At 40.6% G+C, this 25,200-nt stretch overlaps 1 protein-coding gene across 3 annotated transcripts in view; it reads right to left on the bottom strand.

The window, feature by feature from the left end:
• Nucleotides 1-25,200, bottom strand: part of tncb (tenascin Cb) — a 67,838-nt gene that overhangs the window by 8,981 nt on the left and 33,657 nt on the right. Inside the window, exons 9-20 of one of the 3 annotated variants that reach the window (XM_044110688.1) lie at nucleotides 24,255-24,344; nucleotides 22,654-22,917; nucleotides 15,076-15,351; nucleotides 9,877-10,149; nucleotides 7,835-7,957; nucleotides 6,638-6,781; nucleotides 6,270-6,389; nucleotides 5,233-5,376; nucleotides 4,027-4,157; nucleotides 3,795-3,927; nucleotides 3,205-3,356; nucleotides 1,192-1,288 (exon numbers count right to left, since the gene is read on the bottom strand). In XM_044110688.1, coding sequence (XP_043966623.1) covers nucleotides 1,192-1,288; nucleotides 3,205-3,356; nucleotides 3,795-3,927; nucleotides 4,027-4,157; nucleotides 5,233-5,376; nucleotides 6,270-6,389; nucleotides 6,638-6,781; nucleotides 7,835-7,957; nucleotides 9,877-10,149; nucleotides 15,076-15,351; nucleotides 22,654-22,917; nucleotides 24,255-24,344 — 1,947 coding nt within the window. The remainder of the gene's footprint in view (nucleotides 1-1,191; nucleotides 1,289-3,204; nucleotides 3,357-3,794; nucleotides 3,928-4,026; nucleotides 4,158-5,232; nucleotides 5,377-6,269; nucleotides 6,390-6,637; nucleotides 6,782-7,834; nucleotides 7,958-9,876; nucleotides 10,150-15,075; nucleotides 15,352-22,653; nucleotides 22,918-24,254; nucleotides 24,345-25,200) is intronic. The other 2 variants (XM_044110686.1, XM_044110687.1) reach the window with 2 other exon arrangements.

The following is a 25,200-nucleotide window of genomic DNA, read 5'->3' as shown; positions in this document are numbered from 1 at the left end:
TATCGCACTTGCACTGTTATTGTGATGTATTGTGTAACAGAGCACATTTAAGCTACTGTTAACTGCTTTCTGACAATGCAGCCTCTGCTGGTTTTTTAAATGAAGTATATTCTATATATTTTTTAAAAGTCAGTCTTTAATAGTTTATGGCTGGTACTTGATGCACACATGTTCATGTTACATACATGTGCCATAAAAATATTGACATGACCTGTAGTGTGTTCTATGGTTTTGTTGTTTTATAGCACATTATATTATATTGTGACATTGTTCTTTATGACATTGTGAATATATAAATGGATTTTATTTCAACAAATCTGCTGAAAATAAATACCTGTTTTTATTCACAGTACTTGGACTAAAATTTCTTTTGTGAAACTTTTCGGTTTATGGTAAAATATTCTTGTATTAAAAAATGTAAACTTTAATTTACAGTAAAACTGACATTATGTTGTGAAACAAGTTTACAGTAGACCAGCTTTACTATAAAATACATTTACAGTTTTATGCTATAAACTACATTTACAGTAAAGCAGTTATAACTGTAAATCACACTCACAGTAAAAATTAACTGTGAAATATCATGACAGTAAAGGTACTGTAGAATGGTGATCACAGTAACTTACTGGCAACACTGTTGCCAGTAAGTTGCCAGCAAGTTACCGTAGAATGGTGATTACAGTAACTTACTGGCAACACTGTTGCCAGTAAGTCGCCAGTAAGTTACTGTAGAATGGTGATTACAGTAACTTACTGGCAACACTGTTGCCAGTAAGGTACTGTAGAATGGTAATTACAGTATTTTGCTGGCAACTTACTGGCAACACTGTTGCCAGTAAGTTACTGTAATTACCATTCTACAGTAACTTACTGGCAGTGTTGCCAGTAAGTTACTGTAAAATTACAATAAAAAGTCTAACAGTGTAATTCTGTTGATTTATCATCACTTTTCTTCTTAACAATGAAAGTCCACAATCACTAGTAAAATACATTGTTTTACACTAAAGCTAAAAAATATTGTAATTATATGAAAGTAAAACACACACTTTATTATTATGCCTTGACAACACATCAACAGTAAGGAACTCTATTTTTAATTGACATCAGCCTTCTTGAACAGAGATGATTACATGATTCAGCCCACATCTCTAGGAAATGTGATTAATTTACTATTGGTTTGCAAGAACTTACCAAGCCAGAACTCATCGTTCATGTCACCAAAACCAGCCGTGTAATTCTTCCAGTTGCGGAAGAACTCCAGTCTGCCACTCTGACGTCGCAGGAAAACCTGCAGAACAAACCATAAAGGTTGAGCAACCTTTCAGACATACTTGTTCTAATATCTATGGTTTCTAAGCAACAGCAGAGACAAGCATAGCTCTCTAAGATGTTGGTATTTTGATCAGTTTTTCTGCGCGATCAGGTATGTGTGACGACCAATCCAACAAATTTGTATTTCCTTCTTTTCTTTCATTATGTGACTATTTTGGCCTTCAATATTTCCTCATAATGTTCTTTGCTAATGAGAGACTGTTTTGTAATTGCAGCTTTCATTCTGTCTATTCTACTAGAAAACACCCACACAACATGACGCTGCCACCACCATGTATCACAGTTGGGAAGGCTGGCATGTTTCCTTCTATTCCTTCAAATATAATGATGGTTACTACGACAAAATTTTGTTTCAATTTCATCAAATTACAAGACAGGCCTTTGTCTCTGAGCATTTTTGAAAACTGGATTTTTGTATGCTTTTCTTTTTTTCTTTCTGAGTAATAGCTTTCTCTGAACTGAGTGTCCTTTCAGCCAAAGTCACCAAACCCAGCACTGATATGAAGCTGTGTGTTAATGCTGTTGCGTTTGCTGTTTGTTTTTTGTTTTTTTCCTCTCTGAAGTTTTATGCTGGATTCTGGTTCATTTTAAAATGCTGCTTTTGTCTTTACAAGAAACAGTAGAACCTGGGCTGGGCGACTTCAGGACTTATTCACCAAAAAAAATGGGAGATTTTTGAAATGTCTCTTTTTAAACAAGATGGGAAAGGGAATTGGGAATGATGCTAACAGAAGACGCCTGGCTGAATATCTGGAAGACCCAAACTACAACATCCTCTTCCAGAATTTGGAGAGAACACTGTTGGAAGAATATAATTAGATTTTGTGTAACACCCAAAATTACCAGTAAATCCAAATCTAGAGTTCAACCATCTTGGAGAAATTGTGGAGCATTTAATGTTAACCACACACATATTTTCTGGCTTTGTCCCAGGATTAAACAGTTCTGGGACAAAATACACAAAGAGATTGTAACAATATTGGGTTACATAATAGCCTACCTAAGACCAGTCTGGTTTTAAATCTTGGCCAAAAAGCTAATAACCAGGAAGTGGTGCCAATCTGATCCTCCTACCACAAAGGAATGGATACAGATTGTGAACTCATTATTTGAGATGGAGATTTTAACACACAGACTGAGGACACAGGAAGAGCAATGCCAGGACAAATGGGAAAAATGGACAAATGTCACATCAACAATACAGGAATGATTTTGGATATAAAGGGTCCCTTTGTGTTCTGTGTTATTTAATCAAGAGTCTCCCCCTAGTGTGCAGTTTTTGTTTTCGGTTGTTGTTCTGTATTTTCTGTCTCTCATAATTTCTATGTATTGTTTGACCTTTTTTTCTTGAATGTACTCTAAAAATATCGACAAAAACAAAGTTATAAAGAAATGTCTCCTTTGACTGCAGAATCCACTTCTTAAAATGAATTTCTATGTAGGCACTGGAATATACCTCTACCACATTATTAGGTATTTATAGTGCCTTTAATACTTGGGCATGTCAAAGAAAATCTGGGTCTGAGCATTGCAACATAGAGATTCCATATTTTGTACATGTTCTACACAAGTGCTACTCAAATAAAACAGAAGTGACCCAATGATTAGGTCACTTAATCTTATGCTACATTATGCAGATGCTCCGTCTCCACATATGAAGATTCAGATCAACTTCTTTTGATTCATTCAGTGAATATTTTATTTCATATGGAGGTACTCTAAGCAATGTCTAAACTCCATAGATAAAATAGGACTCAATTTGTTCATTTTTTAGTTCTTCCATTTTTCACTTGTGATATAGACGACTCAAGACTTTTAAACATCACTATTTTATAGGAGAACATTACGCGTCCAGAATAATGATAAACTTACGATCCATCCGCCTCCGTCGGTGCTCATGTCGCAGTAGACCTGCAGCGGTTGGTTCTCGTCTCCACCCAGGTAGATGGTGTGCATGCCTGATGAGGCGTCGCCGTTCAACAGGGCCTGTGAGCAGTCTCTGGGGTGTCTGTACAGCACGCCGGCTACATAGACACACATCACATACTAATGCGGCGGCCATTAAGGTCTTTGTGTTTCAATCTACATCAAGCAGGACATCTAGTAACAAAAACCTCCGTCCACAGCAAGACTGCTTCACGACATTAAACACACGACAATTTCATTCCTTATATATGGAGTGAAAAATTAACAGCAATAATTTGCATTACTTTGCCTGTTATGGAGAAACAAATGTGGGTGTTCATTTTTCAAAGTCATGTTTTTACCGTACTATTCAGAAATGTCAGAGTTCCAAACTAAATATTCACAATCTAAGTATTTAGTTTTCAAAACTAAATATTTAGTTTGGAGACTAAATATTTAACTTTCAAATTAAATATTCTTACTTTTTAAACTGTGTTTCTTAGTTTTATATGTACATATGTGTGTACTTGCTTCGACACACAGAGGGCTGTACTCACTAGTGGTGAAGACAGTAGAGATGACTTGGCTCCTCTTGGGACCAGCGAGAGCTTCCAGTTTGACTGAATATTCTGTCGATGCGCTGAGGTCAGCCATGTTGTACGACACAGCGGTGGGGCTCAGGACCACCTCCTGAGGGAAGAGAGAACGCTCGTACACTCGATTCCCCTCACAGATTGCCGTACGTCACCTGAACACGCCAACTTGCGTGGAGTTCTGCTGTGAACTCACGTGGATGGTGCCGACAGCAGACTCGAAGTGGAGGAGGTAGCCGCTGATGTCGGCCCGAGGAGGTTTCCAGGTGAGCATGGCGCTCTCTGTCTGGATGTTGGTGGCTGCCAGGTCCTGAGGGGCGTCCACATCTGGAGACAAACAGGGAGCCAGACCCACCTGTTGGTGTTAGGATGCTGCAGACTCTACCATCAGCTCAGTGTCATTATGTTACAGCCTCATGTTATTTACAGATGTTAAAGCTTCAGGGTGTGACTCCTATGCAAAAAAATGTTTTTACATATTTGATCAAATTGTCACTATTTTTAAACAGAATAGGATGAGATTATCTGGGAAAAATAAAGTTCATCTGCCTCCTCTAGACCAACCAATCAGAGCCAGGAGGTGGAACTTAGTGCTGTCAATCACCTTCTGTGTGGCGCTGCTATCATACCAAGTTGCTAGCTGAAAAGCTAGCTTTTTCACATTGAGCAGCGAGTACGTGAGTTTGATTGACAGCACTAAGCCTCTCCTTCTAGCTCTGATTGGTAGTTATTGGTCAGAACATTACATTTCTTCATATATATATATCTATATATATATATATATATATATATATATATATATATATATATATATATATATATATATATATATATATATACCTACTATTTTCACATTGAGCAGCGAGTACGTGAGTTTGATTGACAGCACTAAGCCTCTCCTTCTAGCTCTGATTGGTAGTTTTTGGTCAGGAACATTACATTTCTCCATACAGAAACAGATGTATATATATAAATAAATATGTGTGTATATATAGAGAAAGAGAAATAAAAAAAATTAAAGACTTATTTCCTGATTAATTCCAGTACATGGAAACGTCTTACTAGTCAGAAGACTTCTAAAAGCAACTGGCTGGACTGGATTTGAAAGTCATGCATAAGTTTCTTTACTCAGTTATGCAATAGTTTGTGTTGGTAAATCATATCAAATACTAACCAAACATTTTAAAGTTTATGGTTACGAAATCACAAAATATATTGTCACGTTCCTAAAATAGTGGCTTAAATGACTTACAACACTATTTTAGGAACATGACGATATTAGACAAGTTCAAGGGGTGTGAATACTTTGGCAAGACACTAGAAAATGAATTATATAAATGAACCGAGGTCAACAGGAAGCAGACTGTCTTTCTCTTCGTGTGAGGCTGAACGTCTCACTGACCTGTGGTGAACTCTGTTGAGGTGGCTGCACTCTTGGCCAAGTCCCTCACCGCGTAGACCTTCACAGTGTAGAACGTAGCTGGCTTCAGCGAGCTCATCTCAAACTCCACCACGTTTCCAGACACACGCTCCATCACTGGCGTCACTGAGAGACACACAGAGAGACAGGCTTTCACCAAGCACAAGGACACGGATGCAGGTGATTTTTTTTACATATGTGTTGAATCTGTCACTACATTGTGATAGTGCGCTATGACACAGATAATCATTGAAAATACGTCAAGCATAATGTTATATGCTGCAGACATCTCACATGATGGTGGACAAACAGTTTTCCTTTTAACGGTAAGCTGTTTCTCTACCATTAGCATTTTTAGCAGTGGGTTCTTGAGGATGATTGACAGCACTAAGCCCCTCCTCCTATCTCTGATTGGTTGTTTTTGGTAAGAAAGGCATTAGTAACTTGGAGAGAAAGAAGAGGAGATTGATCTTTTCACAGATTATCTGTCTTAAAGGAAACTATCACGATATGATGACTTCAACAAATATGTAAAAAGAAAAACATATTTCTCACAAAAGTTACATATTGCAGTATGTAAAATAAGGTGCACACTATGGTATAATGTTAAACCATAATGAAAAGACTTCAGCTGGTACTTCTACAGGAATATTAAAAGTTCTTTTCTCAAAGCCATAGTCAAAGTAAAGCATCTTAAACCAACTCAGGGATAGGGTTGCTTCTAACGCAGCATAGGTCTGCCCAAGATCACTGAGTCAGAACAGGGATCAAAACATCAATTTACTGCAACTTGGATTTTCCACCATGGTGGAGAACTGTTTCACAGGCGAAACTGATCAGAAAACGACTCAGAGATTAGGATGAAGGCCTGGATCTGAACCCCACTGACAAAACGGTGTCATTTCTCAAAACGTGGGTGGATAAATCACCCTCACTATATCATTAGTGAGGCACACTAATACGACAGAATGGATCACCATCAGTCAGGATTAGAGGTTAGGTTTTGGATGTGTACGTACCAGAATCTGCGCTGTATGTGATGACATAACCGTCTACAGTTGCGATGGCAGGTTGCCACAGCAGCAGGGCCTCAGTGTCTGTGATGTTGACTGCAGTCAGTCCACGGGGCTTATCCAGAGCTGTAACACACACACACACACGCACACACCCATGCACACACTCTGTCAGCATAAAATAACACTGAGTCTGATCCAACTAAAACCCAGGAGGTTTTTATCCACACTGTCACAAATACGAGCTGCAAAGTGTTTCATTCTGTCCCTTTAGACTGGCAAGAACTTGAGCAATTACTTTCAACACCCAGTCTAATGAAACACAGTGAAGTTCTGTTATCACTGAATCTGATGTGAAGCTCCATGTAGCTAACCTGTGGTGACGCTGTCAGATCCAGGCTCACTCTCCCTCTGTTCCTTCACGGCAACAATGGTGACCTCATAGGTGACCCCAGGCGTCAGGTTCGGCAGCACGGTGAGCGACTGCGAGCCGTCCACCGTCAGAGTCTTCGCAACACCTGGGAGTTCAAGCCATTTGAAAGAAATCTTTATTTACTAATGCATTTTAGATATGAAAGTCATGCAGAAAAAGGTGGATTTGTCTTTTAAAGTGACCAACAAACTAACATGGATCTAGATTTATGGTTTGTTGTTTTTAAAAAATTTTTGCTTTTATTTGTGTTTTATTTTTACATGTTTTCATTTCACTTCCACTTCAAGAATATCAAGAATATCAAGTTCATCATCTGAGTCCCACATTTGAAACTGTAATAACTGAATTATTATTTCCTATCCTACTAAAATGATGCAGATGTTGTGTCTACAATGTTTTTTATGATGAATATTATGAGGTGCCATTTGTAAAGTTCCACAGTAGAAAATGAACAGCAATAATTTGGTTTATTTAGACATTCAAAGAAAAAAATGTGGGTGTTCATTTTTCAAAGGGATATTTTTGTCATGTTATTCCTACATTTCTAAATGTTAGAGTTCCAAACAAAATATTTAATTAATATTTACTTAGGAAGCAAATTATTTAGTTCCCAGTAAATGTTTTAAGTTACAAACTCAATATTTAGCTCCAAATTAAATATTTATTTCTGAACTTAATATTTAGTTTGAAGACTAAATACATAATTTGAAAGCTAAATATTTAGTTTGCAAATCAAAGTTGGTGAATTAAATAATTAGTGTTGAACTGTGACATTTATAAATGTATGAACAACATGCCGAAATTATGACTTTTAAAAATGAACAGATACACTTTTCCTCTATGGCTTCCCATAGTATATACATATATATAAAATTTATTTTATGTCAACGTTTTACATCAAGTGGTCAGCAGGGGGCAGCATCAAGCCACTTTCTGAGTCAATGATGTTAGTGTATGTGTGGGTTCAACTCTGGCAAGAAAGTCATTAATGATTTTTTAAAAAAACTACTAAGCTGTTACCAAACTGCAACAATATTCTTTTTAAAATGCATTTTTAAGACCTCAATACCTTTTTAAATACCTGCTATTTGTCAATAATTAAGTGTGAAGCTATGGGTAATGTAGCAGCGGTACTAACCTCCATGGGCAGGCATGTAGGTGACCTGGTAGTTGTCCACCCGAGCTCTTGGAGTCAGCCAGTGAACAGTGGCCGACGTGTCGGTCACTCCGGAGAAGCGGATGCCCTTTGGTGAGCCCAGGTCTGGCAAAGACGGGACAGAAACGCACAAATGGGAGCAATGACAAGAAAAACAGAAGATTTAGTCAACATGTACTCCGAAGGCTGAGGAATGTAATGTTTGAGGTGTTAATATTGACACATTTGCAACAAAGTGAAACAACAGAAAGAGACAACACACAAATTCAGTGATTGTAGCCTGTGTAGATCCTCCAAAGGAAGGCAAGTCATTTTACACAAATGGGGCAAGAGAGAGTTCAAGAGACAGACAAAGGAGACCTGGGGAGGTCCTGACTCACAGAGAGAGACCCTCGCAGTTAGCGGTGAGCCGCAGTATCTTGCGTGACAGACCTGAAGAGATTAACTTGGCCTCGTTTCACGGAACACACAAAAAGTGAAACATGCACCAAGCAAACCCAAGAGTAAAGCCTTGCCCTCAGGGAGGACAGGGGACACAAGGACAGACAACCCTTTTATGTGACACGGACAACCAATCACCCCCCAACAACCGTCACCGCCATCGGCTCCTTTAGAAAAGCAGGCAACAACACAGGGGCCAGGTAGATAAAGATGACATTCGGGAAGATGAGGACACAGAACACACAATGGGAGGAGCAACTAAGTGTTCCTTTACACAACTAGTTAGATCTGTAGTAATAATCCAGATTAACAACAGATCTAAAGAATACAGACTTGGTCTAAACTTTCCAAATCAGCATGAACGTCCCTTTCGTATTGGGACCTTTAAGGATGTAATCTTTCTCAGAACGTTTGTTATACAGCAAAACACAAGTGAACTTTTAAAACACCTGGGTGCATACGTTTGAAATTAATATAGATTTTCCCACAATACACAGAGGTCAAAATTCATAAGTTTTGATTAATATTTGCATGAATTTTCTTTAAGTTGCAGAGAAGCAGTTTTATAAGGATCCACAAAGTCCTGACATAATTCTGTTTGGATATCTGACCAAGGCTCTTCTGAGAAATGTTAGAGAGAAACGTTAGTCATTGGTTTCCTGGCGCTGATCCATGTGGTAAGGATCATTATTCTGCCCGAATATCAGACTTCAAGTATCAGCATCTATCTGCTGACACAAGATGAAGTTGAGGAACTTAAAGGTAGTTCTTCAGTAACACCAACACCATGAATTATAGTTGATTCAATCCTCTCAAGTATAAAAACTAGACCTTGACTCCTTCAAACATGGGTTAAATCTTAACTTCTGGAAATAAAGTTTTCCTAGTGAATATATTCAGGAGGATGAACTTTTTGGTAGTTTTTCATCCTCCACTTAGAGTCAGGGCTTATTTCTTAGTCAGCAGTTGTTTAAATAAACACTATGGGAAGCGATACTGGTGTTTGACACTTTTAGGGGTTCCAACATGGCAATGGTATCAAAAACAGTTTGAAACTTGTTTTGAGTCTTCAAGAAGGACCTTTGCCTCAATCCAATAAAAAAACATATGGAGTATGTACTGTTGTAGATTCTCAGTCATCCAGGACAAGCTAGTCCTGAAAGATTTAATTGAAGAGAACTGGCAACGTCTCTGGCTGTCTTGAACACAAGGTGTCCAGTCGCCTTCAATCAAAACCCTCAAACTTATGAGTCATGCGTAAAAGGTGGGCTAGTACTTAGCAACCAACAAGTGTAATTGCGCTCCACTATTTCTGATAATAGCACTGATCAATTGTTCAGTTAGAATTATGCCAGAACTTTATTGACTGCCCATAAAAGGTAAAAACTGAAGTAGCTGAACTAGGTTAGTATACAAACAGACAACACTTGGTATTACGCTCAGTTATTAGTACACATTTCATGCTATCATAGAAAAAGCTAGGAGGACAAGACACCATTTCATATGAAAAACATGTTGACGAGAGACTTCCAGAGCTCCAGTATGTCAGCAGAGCTTCTTGCTTCCACCCGGTTACCATGTACCTGTTCTCACCCCCTCTCTTACAGACTTGGAGCTTCTTCCCAAAATGAGCCCAAAGATCTCAACGGTGTACTCTGTGTCCTCTGTGAGATCGCTCATAGTGACATTTCTCTCCTCGCCGCCCAGCACCACCTCTCTTAGTTGGCCTGGGTCTTCGGCCTCGCTGAGCATCAGGACAAACGTGTCAAAGGCATCCTCCTCGGCCGTCCAGGCCAGCACAAAACTCTCTGGAGTGATGCTGGAGACTTGTAGAGCCTGCACCTCCGGTTCAGTCTCTATGTGACATTTAGAAAGAGTCAGTTTTCCAGATGTGTTTACTAAAACGTGTAGTTGGACTCATAGAGACCCTTTAAAACTGCAGTATGTAACTTTTATAAAATATATATATTTTTTTACATATTTGTTGAAACTGTCACTGTTCTGACAGATGCCTTCTCTTAGTGCTAACTAGAAACAACCAATCAGAGCCAGGAGTCTTAGTGATGTCAATCATGCCTATTTAACCCCCTTTTCCTTTTGTCCTCTCTGCTATGATAAAGCTTCTTCTTGATATGAGCCTGTTGTGAATGCTAAAGATAGTTAGCACAGGAACCAATAACAGTTTCCCTGTAACGGTAAGTTGTTTCTCCTCCATTAGCACATTTAGCAGCAAGTACATGAGAATGACTGACAGCGATAACCCCCTCCTCCTGGCTCTGATTGGTTGTTTTTGGTTGGGAGTTGAGCTTTTCTTTATATGGCAATAGTAGCTTACAGAAGAGGTGGAGGAGATGGACCTTTTCATGCATTTTCTGTCATATACTGTCATGAGATGGTGATAGTTTAAACAAGTATGTAAACATATTTTAATTTAAGTTACACATTGCAGCTTTGAAGAAAGAAAGTGCATCAGCCTGGGTCCTCACAGGGAAAGGAGAAAAGTTTCAGATGTAAATGGATGAAGGAAATTGACAGCACATGATGTTATTTGTGGAGCAACACCATGTCAGGCATCTACCTAAAACATCTAAGGACGTGGTTAATCTAGAAGCATAGCTGGGAAAAAAAAAAAAAAAAAACAGTCTGAATGAGATAGGTGTTCATGTCTCCAACCCCTTCAGTCTGGACAAAAATAACCAAAAACAGCGTTAATGCTATAGTTGCCTTGTTTCTTTAACACTTCAAATCTGCTGGGGATTCCCACTACTGGGGATTGTAGGATTTTTAATGAATCATAATGGACATAAATACTATAAGACATTCTAATTAAAAATGTTAAAATCTAAAGACATTATTTAACTGGATGATTTACAATAATATATGTTTAAATTTCACTCATGTGCCCAGAGCTGGAGGGCAAACAGATTATTCTTCTGCTTGCCAGAAGCTGTTTGTGCTGCTGCTGCCTTCAGCTTCATAAATGAAACTATGAATGACACGTAGCTCTGGTCGGACTGCGTGTTCCGGTAAGTAGTTGTCGTGTTCTGTGCCCCATCCCGTCTGGGGTCCGGTAACAGCTGTTTAGGGTCTGGTCTTCAGTGGTCTATGGCTTCACATTCAGTACCAGCAGCAGTAGCAATAGCTTTGTTGTTATTTAAAAGAGCTTGCAGCATTGTCTGTCTGATGTTTCTTCCAGCATCGTTCACTCACTAAGCAGTGTCTGGGTTATATGCACCTGTGGACAAAAATTGTTGGCACTGTATTTGGTTTTAGCTTGCAAGGGTAATCTATTGGCTCCTTCATCAATCTTGCTTGTACAAATGACTTCTGAAGAGAAATGTTGAGAGCACAAACGTAAGTTCTTCAGAAGTTGCGCTCTTCTTTTTTTTTCCATGTGGGAAGCGATGAAGACTCACTTCATTATTTATTTTCTTTTTTGAAATTACAGCCAACAGTGGCGCAGTGTGGCATTGTCTAAGTTTACACCAGTCAAATGCAATATGACAAAAAACAACTCAGGTAATGTTAGTCCTGTGTTTACTTTGTAGATTCCAGTACAGAACCGATGTAACCATGACATCAAAAAAAAAAAAAGACGCCGACGACTATGATTGAAAGATATAATTACAGAAATTATATGCTTTAAGTATTTGAATTTTTACATACAACAAACAGCAATTTTAAAGTAAAAAAAAAAAAAAAGACTACATATTTAGGCCAATATGTTCAACTAGTCATGCATGCCTTTAACACCTCGAAATTGGACCTTTGTCACTGAGAATCAGCTCATTTAATGAGCTCAGCAGGTATGCAATTCCACCAGGTGTTTGCTAACTGCTGTTGGCTAGTCTTAAGGAACTAAACTGGGGAAGTCAGAGGGTGGGCTTCTCTGTGAGGTGGACGTTCAGATCCACTGAGACTGCAGCTCTGAGCAGGAGCTGCGTCTTGGAAGGCGGCGGTAGGTCCACCCATTTGTTTTGCACAGCTGAATGGCTGTTATGAATGGGAGATTAAAGGATTTCTCAAACATGTGCAAAAGTATCAAAGCAACACTCCAGGTATGGTTTTAATATGTGAATAACATCACAACATGACGTAAAGCTCAAAAAAGCTGATTTTCCATAACACTGTCTCGCTACAGACTGCTGGATGAGCCATTAGTTTTGAAAACAACCATGGCAGTAACAATAGGACAGCAGAAGTCTGTATCTGTCGGAAGAGAAAGTTGCTTTTTCAGAGGATGAGTCTGCCTCACCTTAATTAGCCAAAGAAACTTCCGGCAGCAGCAAGATGCATACACAGACTGGACAGAGCTCTAAAAGCAGTCTGGGTAAAAGCAGATATCGGTGAGCTCAGGAAAGGCTCAATAAAGCTCAGCGCCACCGCTCATTAAAACACTGCTCCAAATGCGAGGGTCTCAGGGGTCCTTGAACTAGCCTGAAACCCCCTTTTCTCATTGTGAGGGGGAAAAGCGTGAGGCACTGCTTGTGAGAAGAAGTGGTGGAAATGAGAAGCATAGCCGACAAATCCCAGGGAGCTGTCACTCTTCATTAGCCGCCGAGCGGCTTTAACTGGTCAGTGGAAGAGAGGGAGGGCCGCATCCATCAGCTAACATGTGCTAGCTTGCTGCTGGTTTCACCCTCCTCTACAACACCCCCCCACGCCTCTCAGGACCTGAGGGAACACAATCCCTGCTCACAAAAAGGAGCCTGTTAATGGAGGAGGTATGCGCCAAAGCCAGCTAACCTTCTGAAAAGGGGGTCTGCGAGCAGAACCTCACCTCTGTCCCAGTCTCGCCTGATAACTTCAGAACAGCAGCTAGTGCTGGTATGAATCACAAGTGAGTGGAGTTCTGAACAAACTGCAGTTCTTTGTAATTCAACCAGTCAGTCAATTACACATAACTCCCTCTGTTTTACTCAAAGTTTCCCTCATGTCCCCACTGGGCCGAGGAGGTTCGTTTGCCTTTGGCGTCTTCCTCCTGCAGACTGACGACAAACCGCCGTGCATAATGTGATCAAATTAGTCCGAGGTCGCATTCACAACTTGGAATGTTTTATGGATTAAGTGATGCTAATGAAAAATGGTGCGATGGCTTCACCCCATTGCCATTAGCATGCAGACAATGGGCCATGTTGAGCACATGCCATATTCCGCATTGCCCCAGAAGCCCCTGGCACCGCAGCACAAGAGCCCAGGGGCAATGGCAGCATGAGAATGAGGAGCGGTCCAGGCTGGAGGGAAGTGGGGATGCATACAGAAGAGAGGCCTCACACAAAGTGACAAAAGAGCCACTGGGTTTTCTTTCCTCCGTCAGTACCCCCATCTTTCTTCCTGTTGACTGCTCTTCATCTGTAACATGCTCACTGATAATGCCACAATTAATGTTGACATAAAAAAAAGTGTCAAAGGTTTCAGATCTGGTTATTTGACGACTTTTAGAGTTCAAATGGTTTTATGGAAACAATATACAGAGCAGGAAACTGGGCTGCACGGCATGACTGGCAGAAGTTGATGTTGCAGCTCACAGTCCTTTCATTAAACACGTCTTGTGAACAACAGCATGTTCAAAGCTAAAAATGACTATGATTAGTGTTGTGGGAGGGGAGGCCGGAGCACCTGTTGTGCTGGGAAAACGGGAACACTGATCTGATGTGTTTCTGGGCCGTTCACACAACAGCCTATGTGCTGTTTCAGGCTGGACTCGTACCAGCAGGCAGACAGGCGGCTTAAAGGTGGAGAAAACATGGATCCAAGGCTGGTCTCATGTAGACTGAAAGGGGTTTTGTGAGGGAGCTGCTGCAGAACATTAGCCCGTTTCACGATCCCCCCTGCATGAAAGGAAGGGGAATGTGTGTGATCGATGTCTGTGGAGGGATTTGGACCCTTCATGCTCTCTGAAAGCTTGGAGAAAGAATCACTGAAAGTGTTGGGTAGTTTTACATCTTTCTATAAAACTTTTTTTACATGTTTATTAATGGAAACTATTTTGGAGTCTTGAAAGGACCTGCATCTTTCTTTCAAGTGATGTGCATGTATCACCCAACGTGTAATACACACTGGAAGATGATGCATCATAAAAAAATATAGAGATTCTAAAGGAACTGAAAATTTTTTAAAAATGAGATTCTAAAAATATTTTTTTAAAGTTTTAAAACTCACACAGACTTGAAAATTAATAAAAAAAATTTAGGTATTCCTTACCTCATTTAAATCTAAATAATCCGTCATTTCTACAGTTAGACATTAGCAGAAAAAGAATTTCAACATACTTTCACAACACTAGTGAAAAGAACACTCAATACTGCAGCTGAAAAATGTTTATGCTGGAATTGTGCTTTCATGTTGAATCCACAGCTCTTCTGTAATATCATCAACTACAATTTCCCCAAAACGTTGTATTTGATTTCTTGTATTATGTCCCATAGTATAAGAGAGCTTCTACACTCCAAAAACACAAAATCTGACCAAATATTTTTGCCTTAGTTTTATAGAGACAAAGAAGTTTTATTTATATAGAACTTATAGCTAGAAATAGCTCTAGAAGCTATTTATATACCTTTTTCTTTTTTCTTTTTTTTTTTGCACAAATTGTAGTTCAAATTGCAAATATCTTAGTACACTTGACACAAAACAAAAAGAAAACACATAGGAAGACTTTGTGTTTTTGCAGTGTCATTTTGAAAGACAGCAGGGAAAGGTGGCAGTCCGTTTCCTGAGTGCAGCAGGAAGTGAATGAAGCAGAGGACAGAGTGAGGCCCCGGCGCTGACTGCATCTGTACCTGTGATGGTGTCTGCAAACACAGGCTCTAAGCGCGCCCCTGTGTGAACCCCGTACAGGGCGGCCTTGTACCAGGTGCCGGGGGACAGACCCGAGACGACGAGGCTGCGAGCGTCTGCGGGCGCCGTGTGGTTCTGCCACTCGGCTCCCGTCTCCGCGTCGGTAACCTCGATCAGAAAGGCGTCGAACGCCCCGTCGTCAGCAGACCAGGACAGGAGGAAGCTCTCCCACGACACGTCGCTGACGGTGACGTTGGTCACCGCCGGCTTCTCCTCCGCTGGCCGACGACAGAAACATCAACATCATACGACACAAACACAAAATGTTAGCTGGAGTCTCAATGCTGAGGTGATCATATTGCATGGTGAACTGGACTACAGATAAAAACATTCAACTGAAAATCAAATTGCTTGCAGAATGTGACTAAAACAGGGACAACATACACATCGATGCACATGTGAAATACACGAAACAAACAAAGCAGAACCTTCGCCGAACATCACAGAGAGGTCAACAATGATGGCATCTCATTTGGATTTCAATTATTTTATTTTGCTCTCAGAATAATAAAGGATAGCCTTTACTTTGTCTGCAGTCAAAGTATTCCTGGATTTCCACTACAAAGGCCAAAGGGACCAAACAACCTCATTATCAGCAGCTGCCTTTAGCCGTCTCCTCTATATTACCATATAAGTGGGAAGACATAATGATAAAAGGCAGCGTGCAGACATGCTGATGCAGCTTGTGCCCATTAATGGCTGTGAATGAGCCATTAACATGTGAAGGTGCAGCGTAGCCCGCCTGGTGAGGCTGAAGTACGCTGTCCACTTCAAACCTATGGGGAGGCCAAGCACAGAGCCGTGCACACAGCCATGCAGCCTGGAATTGAACCCTGTTCTATGTGCCGGGTGAGCATTCAGAGAGCGGTCCAGAAAGAGAACTAAATCGACGGCACAGGTAAACATTACGGCAGCCATTACAGGCTGATTGCCACAGCATGCTGGAGAGGAGATGGAGTGGTGGACAAAGGGAATGTGATTGGATGTTATGAGAGACACTGATGATGGAGATGTTTTAGTGAAAATTCCTCTAAATAATTCCCCATTAAACCTTTCCTCCATCTTTCTAAAGGGGCAGTATCTTGTAAAATCGACTTTTCTCAGCTTCACAATATTAGATTTTTATTCTCTCATCAAAAACATACCTAAAGTGTTGCCTTGACAATTTCATGCATGTTTGAGAAATCCTTCAGTCCTTCATTTAGCAACTGAAGTCAACATTATTTTATTGTGCTGCAAAATGGCACTGCGGCTAGAAAACACATAATACTGCCCCTTCAGTAAGTGTGTAATATTCATGTTAGAATATAGGTTAGGATTGTCTTAACAAGCTCATGCAGTTAACAATGAGTCCTGACGTATGAAACGGTCCCCTCAGATATCTCCTCTATAGCTGATATCTTCCATTTCACACACAGGCTTGTCTGCTGCAGGCTGCGGCTTACAGAAAGACACACACACCCTGACCCTTCCACCACTCACACACCGCCTGCTTTAAGGATTTATATAGCTTTTCTATTGTTTATCACCTCACAGCTACAAACTTCAACATATGTTTTTGGCATTTGAGTTGAGAAAACAACACAATGTAAAACAATGTAAAAAAATAGCACATTGATTACAAAAATCTAAAACGGCAGGCTTTTGTTTTCACTCCCTGTTCCAACACCTGGAAGCCTTTTTTCAGTCAGCCCTCCAGGAGTTTTGCGGGGTTCACCTCTGACAGCGTTCTTCTGACATTCTTTGCTCAAACTCAGTTTGGACAGTGTATCTGTGAACATTCATTTCTCTGAACATTCATTTTTATTCTTTTTATTTTGATGATACGCTGTCTCAATAGGTTATTTAGGTTTCTATCTTTATGTTTCTGTGCAAATTTTGACATCATTGTGTAAATTTGCTTAGTTTTGTAATATTTTTCCTAAAACCATCTCTTTAGGTCAAACGTTACCTAAACAGCAGAATTTTCCGACACTAAACAAAAAAGAACGGAGCTCCAACTTAAAAAAACGTAGTGTTGTTTGTTACGTTTGTCAAACTTAGCTTAGCTTCTTATGCTTACGGCATGTTTCACATCATAACTCAATAATAAACCTGATTTGATTAATTGTATAAAATTAATTACATTTCTTTACGTCAGTACTGGTTTGGTTATAAAACCATCTCATGTGATGTCACTATGAAATTCTACAGATACAAATACAGAAAAGTCACTAGTTGTTTTTTGTTTTAGATAAAACATCAATAGAATGGTCTGAAATTGCTAAATATGGCAAAAGTTGAAGTGGATGAGTTGAGAACAGTGCTTTGTTCTGACCGCAGCACTACCATCTCCCTCTGCTGATCACTACACTTGGCCCCGCCCCTCTGTGACTTCTGGCTCCGCCCACATGAGGACATTTTTCTACATTTGTTAGTGGTTACTCTTCCACAGAGGGGTTAGTTACACTTTAACAATATCCATCCTCCCATCGACTTTGACTTCCTTCCTGCAGCTCCTCCACAGTTACCATGGCTACCTTGACTACTCCTCCGATTAATTCTGTCAGTTTTGGTGGATAGTCCACACTGACATCATACAAAATCCTATTAAAATCCATTGAAGTTTGTGGTCCATACTTCAGAGATAGAGGGGAAAAAAAACTCAGTGGGTTTAGCCTTTGTCAAGGCGGTGCACTTTTGAAGTTTTTGCATGTACAATCTAGGGTCGTACATGCATGTCTTCAATCTGTCATGTCATTTGTCATCATCCGTTTTTGTATTGGCATTATTTAAAATGAAAACCAAAAGCAAGAAAAACCCATTGAAAGTTTGCTCTGGATATTCATAATAAACTATCAACAGTAATTTCTTTCTGTACTGAGTTTTGGTTCTGATTCGAAGGTATGTGGTGTGTTATGACATACATTGAGGGTACAGATTAAGTGTAAACTGATATTTCAAAAGAGAGAAAAATATATTATTCCTATTAGTTTCAGATGTATAATACAAAAAAGAAAAGGCTGTATTGGAATGAAGTAAATCATAAAAATTACTTAACTCTGAGGTTGATGTAAAGTGATGCAAAGTGATGTAAAATCTGCTCAGTTACCCGGTTTCTCTCTACATACTTTTTTTTGCTTCAAGAGATGTTTAGACCACTGCTGTAATTCTTCTTCACCATAAACTGACTAAGAGCATAAGCTCAGATAAACTTGTTGACTTTGATTTGCAGCCAAATGGCTGACCAGGATATGATCAGACCTTGTGTTGATTTGTGGAGATTGAAACCGCTGGTCAGAGAAACAAAATGGCTCCAGAGAGACGGAGAGGAAGTCTTTGCTGACTGCTGTTGGTCCTTTTCAACATAACCACTATAATAATTCACAAAAAGACAAAAATGAATATTGTTATACATAGAGTGAACAAAGCTGTGTGCTGCTTCAACAAGACAATGGAAAGCCTCCCTGTGTGCTCATAATGAAGCCATGACTGAGGAAGAAGAGGGTTCATGTAAGGACAGTGCCGTGGTTTCAGATGCGGCGCTCAGTAGAGATCGTGTGAAGAATCCAAAAGCGGACCCCACGCTGCTGACTAACTGGAGACAGGTTTACAGGAAGAATCCCACAGAATAACAAACTGGAACAATTAGCGAAACAGGACAGTTCTGGTGGAGTCAGCAGCCAGACCATCAAAGCAACCACGTGTTGTTTGTAAGCATAAATTTCTCAGGAGAGGAAATGCATTGTTGATCTATGGATTTTACTTTTCATCCTTCCACAACCATTACCGCGGACATCAGCCATCGCTGACTCATTTACCCGGTTAGATGAACTATTCTCTCCAAATGTCCTCCCTCCATGTTTCCCCACAGTGAGTAGCTGCAGCTGCTATTAATTTTTTCACAGCGTCTAATGAATTACACATTTTTTATTATTATTTTGACTTCCTTTTCAGCCGTCAGATGTGCAGCATTAGCTTAAAGGGACTTTTTATTGCCAAACATCATCTTGTTGTGAAATCTACCTGCAGGCAGATCTGTGTGGTGTAAGGGTCGTGATGGATGGTTCTGCACAGAAATAATGTTTTTACAGCAAAGTGAAGTTAAAACCTCATGTGTAAAACCTGAACTCTGTGGAAAGCCGACCTCTTCAGATGCTTTCCTTTAATGCGGCTAGCTGCACAATATAAAATAGGTTGTTCTTATCAGTGGTAATGCTGGGCTGAAATGAAGCAGACCTTATAGCATCTAATCTGGAATTTTGGAATTTTAAAATTATAACTTGTAGTAGCTTGTAAGTGGTGTTTCATCACTGTGATGAATTATAGGCAGCATGGGCTCGCAACAAGGAACTCTGGGTTGCTGCCAGCCCTTTAGACCTTCTGGATGTTTCTTCTCACTTCCTCATCTGGATAACTCATCAAATTAACTTTTAGCTTTTCAATTCACATTCTTTTGTAGTATTTCTGGTTTTGAGTGACCATTGTGTGTGCGTCTGTGTGTGTGTTTATTGATTCATATCTTCTATATGTATCACTCTTCTTCAACCTATGACTGATTCTGTCACATCCAGCTCCTTTGTGCTTACTTTCTCCATTTAATGCTTTCTTTTGTTGTGATGTCACATGTTTATTGATTTTGAAAATGACAATTAATATAAATACCATGAGCTGAACACTTGAGCACCATTGAAAGATAATTTTCAAAATTCTTCAACGTGTCCTTTAACAGTTTCTTAAAACAAAACGCATTTCATATTAGCTTGAGTCCATCCTTTATGTAATATGCAGAAAAAAAACCTGCGTTTTAAAAAGTTGGCCCATTTTGATGAGACATTTTTGTTAAATTTGGTGAAAATACAATACAATGGCACATTTACATAAGCTTACTGTATGACCTTACCATTGCAGTTATATTAGAGGTGATTAAACTAATTCCTTCCTATTTTTGTAGCTTTGTGTTCCTGTAGATTCTTGAATACACAATATGAGATATTAATAGTGCTGTAATGGCAGGTAAGTTATATTTACTGATATTACTTCTCTATACTTTCATCACTATGGAAAAATGATCACAAGCCTGTCATTGCTTCTTTGCTTCAATTAAACAGCTCACAGTCCTACAGTCACATGACCAAACCAATCCCTCATGGCCAAGCCCCTCCCAACAGGAAGGAAATAAACATTGCTTGTTAATATTGACTCAGATTTACTTAAGCGACCGATATTGATGATAACACATGTTGTGCATCCATAACAATAATAAACTGTTGGACACTGTCCGCAGTATGGCGGTGTCGCTCTGACCCCGTGTGCGCTTTTGTTTTTTTGGTTTTTTTTTTGGGGGGGGCAACTCTACGAAGAGCATCTTTCAGCCATGAAGCACATTCTATAGGCAGGTCACCTCAGAGACAGTCATTATAGAGTCTTCCAAATTTCCTGTCTTAATCCTTGTCTGTGATTGTTCAGGTACTACTATAAACCCCACCCCCCACCCGTCTGCTGTCCGTCCGTCCCCTCCTGCAGAACCAGCATGATCCGTGTTGGTGGAGATGATATAAACCTCCCGGCTGTGGATTAGGCGGCTGCTGATTGTGAAGACAGCGATTTAGCAGGACTCCCAGCATGTGTCCCTTTATCAGACGGACCCACGGTTCATCGTGGTCAAATCGCACAAAACCCAGAGGGGAGCGGGGCCCAGGTCGCCAATTAACACATGAATAAGAAACGCGAAGGCTGCACACATGGCTGGGCCATTTCCCACCAGCACACACACATTACCACTTACCATTACCTCTAAGGTTCCTCTGAGACTCCATCTTTGAAGCATGGGGTAAATATCTACAGCTTAAAGGCAGATGCAAGGCTTGTGATACAGTGCATTACTGAAATGCTCACATAAATCCACTAGCTTGCTTTTACCAACTGCAGCAGGCGTACAGCTTCTGATCCCGAAGAAGGAAACAAACAGATTCCATTCAACGATTTCTGCCTACAGCCACCAGTTTAACCGAGCACCAGGATCTACCTGTGGGATGTTTGTCTTGGCTACACCCTTACTGCAGCACAAAATATACAATCACTTCATTTAGTTTTTTTTTGTTTTAAGTAGAAACAAAAATGGGGAAAAAAGAAAGAAATATTTCCATATGCTATAAATGAGCCGTAGGAGAAGGAGACACAGTTACATTGAGAAATAACAATGAATGCAATTCATTGCCTTGCTTTGGCCACAGCTATGAAAAAAGGGGGTTGGAGGATGTGGGTGCGGGGGATTATGAGAAGACCCCCTTCAACTCTGCACCATCAGCTAAAACCCTCCTGGAAACAGTGAGCTACAGTTACACTGCCGTATGTTTTAGCAAAACAAACCTCTCCATTCTTTCTGATGTTCCCTGAAATGTTGAAGAAAGATTAGTCTGTTTTGTGTTTTGTCTTCTCTTGATCCCCCGGCTCCGGCTCTCTGGGATTTAGATGGGAGATTCTGACATCCAGCTGGATTTGACACATCATGGATTCAGAAACATAAGCTACAAATTAGACTTCTTAAACTACAGAGTCGCACAATCTGTTTTTGGATTCTGGACCTTTAAGCAAAAAAAAAACAACAAAAAAACAAAAAAACTGAAACATTGGAGATATCTGCTAACTACAAGCTAACAAACTGTTTGTCTGTCTGTCATCACATGGAGGCTGAAGGGGAAAAACGGAATGTGTCCTTGGACTTTCTGAAGCATTTAAGAAGGAAAGAAAACCAGCCTGATGATTTTTCAAAGCTGGTTCAAAGCTGCAGATCATGACCTGATGAAACCAGTAGAACCACATCATCTGCAAAAAGCAGAGGCAAGATCCCAACGCCACCAACACGGATCAACTCAGCACCTAGAATAAACATTATGAACAGAATCGGTGACAAAGGGCAAGATTGGCAAGGTCCAACTCTCACTGGAAACAAGCCAGGCTTACTGCTGGCATTGCACAGCAGACTCTCATACAGGGACCCAACAGCTGGAATTACAGGGCCTGGTACACCATACTCACAGAATACCCTCACGGGGTTCCCTGAGAGACTTGGTCCAAAACCTTCTCCAAATCCACAAAGTGTGTAGACCAGTTGGGAGGACTCCCACACACCCTCCAGGACCCTACCGACTGTGTACAGCTGGTCAAGACTGTACTCCAGGATCAGAACCAGAACCACACTGCTCTCCCTGAATCTGAGGTTCGACTACCCAACGGACCCATAACCCCTGAACAGACCTTAGCAGGGAGCCATGGGAGTGTGATTTCCCTGTACCTGTGTTCCAGCTACAGGGAAATCTGGGGACCACCATCCCAGTCTGCCAGTCCAGGGGAACTGCCCCTCATGTCACTGCAATACTGCCAACACAACACCACAACATCCAGAGTCTTAAGGAAGGCTCTATGTCTCAAACATCAAGAAAATCAGTAACAAATGCTAAGAGTCTAACAACTGTGCTCTGTTGTTTTCCAACCAGGTGCAGCAACTTATTTGAGAGAAAGTTGTTGGACATGCTGACCTGTGGCAGCTGAGACAGTGGCGGGCGCGCTGCTCCTGCGGCCCCTCTCGGCGGTGACGCTGACGGTGTACATCATGCCCGGGTTCAGGCCCCGCAGGGTGTGAGACTCTGAGCTGCCGGGGACCGAGTCTTCAGCCCTCTGACCGTCAGCCGACACGTAGACCAGCCGGTAGGAGTCCAGCTTGGCCACTGGCCGCTTCCACTCCAGCATCATGGTGGTCTCTGTCACCTCTGCTACAGTCAGGTCTCTGGGAGCGTCTAGGGCTGATTGAAGAGAAGAAGATCAGCTTGGAAAACTGATACAAATAAAGTTAACAGATTTGCTCTCTGACACATAAATCAGAAATATGTTTTGCTAACTCCCCGAAACTCTTCAGATGAACCTACAGGAAAGTCCTTCCAGCACTTCAGGCATGCAGACATAAAAAACCCAGAACTTCAAAGATATTCTGACAGTAAGGACTTCATCTGGTTTTCAGAACTGCTCACAGTTGCAATGGATTTAACCAGATGTTGCATCAGTTTGAAATCTAGTTACAAAGTCTGTTGTTTTGTGTTTGTGATTTTATCAACCTATGGTGATACAGATGCAAAGCCATCTGGGGATTCCAAGATAACACCTGTCAATAAGAACTGTTTTGGATTAACATGTAAATGCTTCCATTATCCAATCAAGGTTGTGAAGTTTTTGTCTTTGCAGATGGAGCAAAATACATCACCTGGAGTTCTATCACCACCAGGATGTTTTAGATGTTCCCCAAACAGAACTCAGTGATCAGAGGCGACTGTGGCTGCTACTAAATGACATCTTTAGACTAAAACTGGGTACATGTTAGACTGAAGGGCTGCAGCCTGCGGCTCTTCGGACCTTCCATGATGTCTCTTAATAACTCTGGCTTCAAATCATAAAGACTGAAACTCTTTATACATTTAATAACAAATGGTCATTTCCATGGGATAAACCGATTATGAATTACACTAAAATACTAGTGATGTTGTTTTAGATCTGTTTCTTTTTGTTATTTATCTGAAAACCATGTGCTTTTTTTCTTTTTCCTTTTCCATAAATTTCAACATACCACATAAAGAAACTTTTCCATCTCCGTTTCTGAAAAAGCAAAATGTTTCTCTTTATTTTAGAACCTAAAAACAGATATAAAATGTGGTCCTTTAACAATGACGATTTTGATATTTATCCAAATATATAATATATAATTTTCTTTTAAATAATATGTTTATATAATATATAATATATTTTTCTTTTAAAGGTCATGCACATTCGTAGCTCGGAAACAAGTTCAGTCAGTTTTAAAGTTCCTCGCTAACATTTAATTGTACTTTTGATCTGTTGTGTTCATCAGTTTAGTTGACTTTTACTAAGATTCTCTTTTTCATTTACTATTTGTAACATGAACCTCTCTGTTGTTTCATTTTATTAAGCAGACCTTAGGTCGGGTTAGGGGTGTTAAATATGCTTTTATAGACGTACTAATGGGAGAAAGTTAAATATTTCCTCATAAAAAGCAGGCGGACACTGTGGGCTGCAGCTGAAACATGGGAGTGAGAGGTGATTATTGAAGGTGTTGGAGGAAACATCTGACCTGTGACTGCGTTGGTGGTGGTGGGCAGACTTTCCCGCTCATCTGTCACCGCGGTTACTCCCATCCCGTACTCCGTTCCCGGTCTCAGGCCTGCAGAACACCAGGAACATGCAAACTGTGAAAAAGCCCCTCTCCTGTTTTGTTGAGGTGTCAACAAATGAACTGAGGGAGTGTCTATAGTCAAGTGGCCAGCTGTTGCAGCTAATGGCTGCGGGGCCACAAAAACGCTCTCTTGTGGCTTGATTGCACAATAGATTGGCACCTAATTGCATTTCATGGTAAGCTTGTGTTCACTGTGGAACATCGGTGTTGTATTTGCATTGATGGATCTATAGAGCCCTTGTTGGAGAGCAGGAACACTTGCTGCAGTGATGCAGCGGGCTCTGGGGGCTGTTTGGTCTTTACAATCAGCTCCTCTCTCACACTGATCGCTCCTAATTCCTTTATTAACTCCCCCAGAGGTCACGGCGCGCAGGGCTTTCCTGCATGAAATTACACCTAAAGCCCAGGAAGCTCATTATCAATAAAATCACGAGCGTGAAGGCAATTACAGATAATAAGTGTGTGAAAGGAGTGCTGAGGTGTGTGTGGACACAAGGGGGTTGGGGGTGAGTGTCAGCTGAATGGACACAGTGCTGTATTTTCATTGGACGGGCCGTCCAAGGACAAAGAAGTGGGTCAAACAAAGACTCAACTGGTTTATTTTAGAAGCTTTTTAAAAAAAAATTTTCTTCTAGTGTTGTGTAGCCGTGCTGTACTGGAGAGCTGCAGAAGAAAACAACCAGCCACAGAAACGCATCAATGCATGGCTGGATGCGGTCACCGCTGCAGCAGGAGGAAATCCAATCCCTCCCTTCAGCAAGAGCATTCTCACAGTCTGCTTCCTCATTCAGGACCCAGAGAAAGCAAGACACCCAACGCTGATGGATGTTTTTGTTTGTTTGTT

The sequence above is a fragment of the Gambusia affinis genome, linkage group LG03 (assembly GCF_019740435.1).
Source record: "Gambusia affinis linkage group LG03, SWU_Gaff_1.0, whole genome shotgun sequence".
NCBI lineage: Eukaryota > Metazoa > Chordata > Actinopteri > Cyprinodontiformes > Poeciliidae > Gambusia > Gambusia affinis.
Note: the sequence above shows the minus strand (reverse complement) of the source record. Positions and strands in the feature narration are given on the sequence as shown.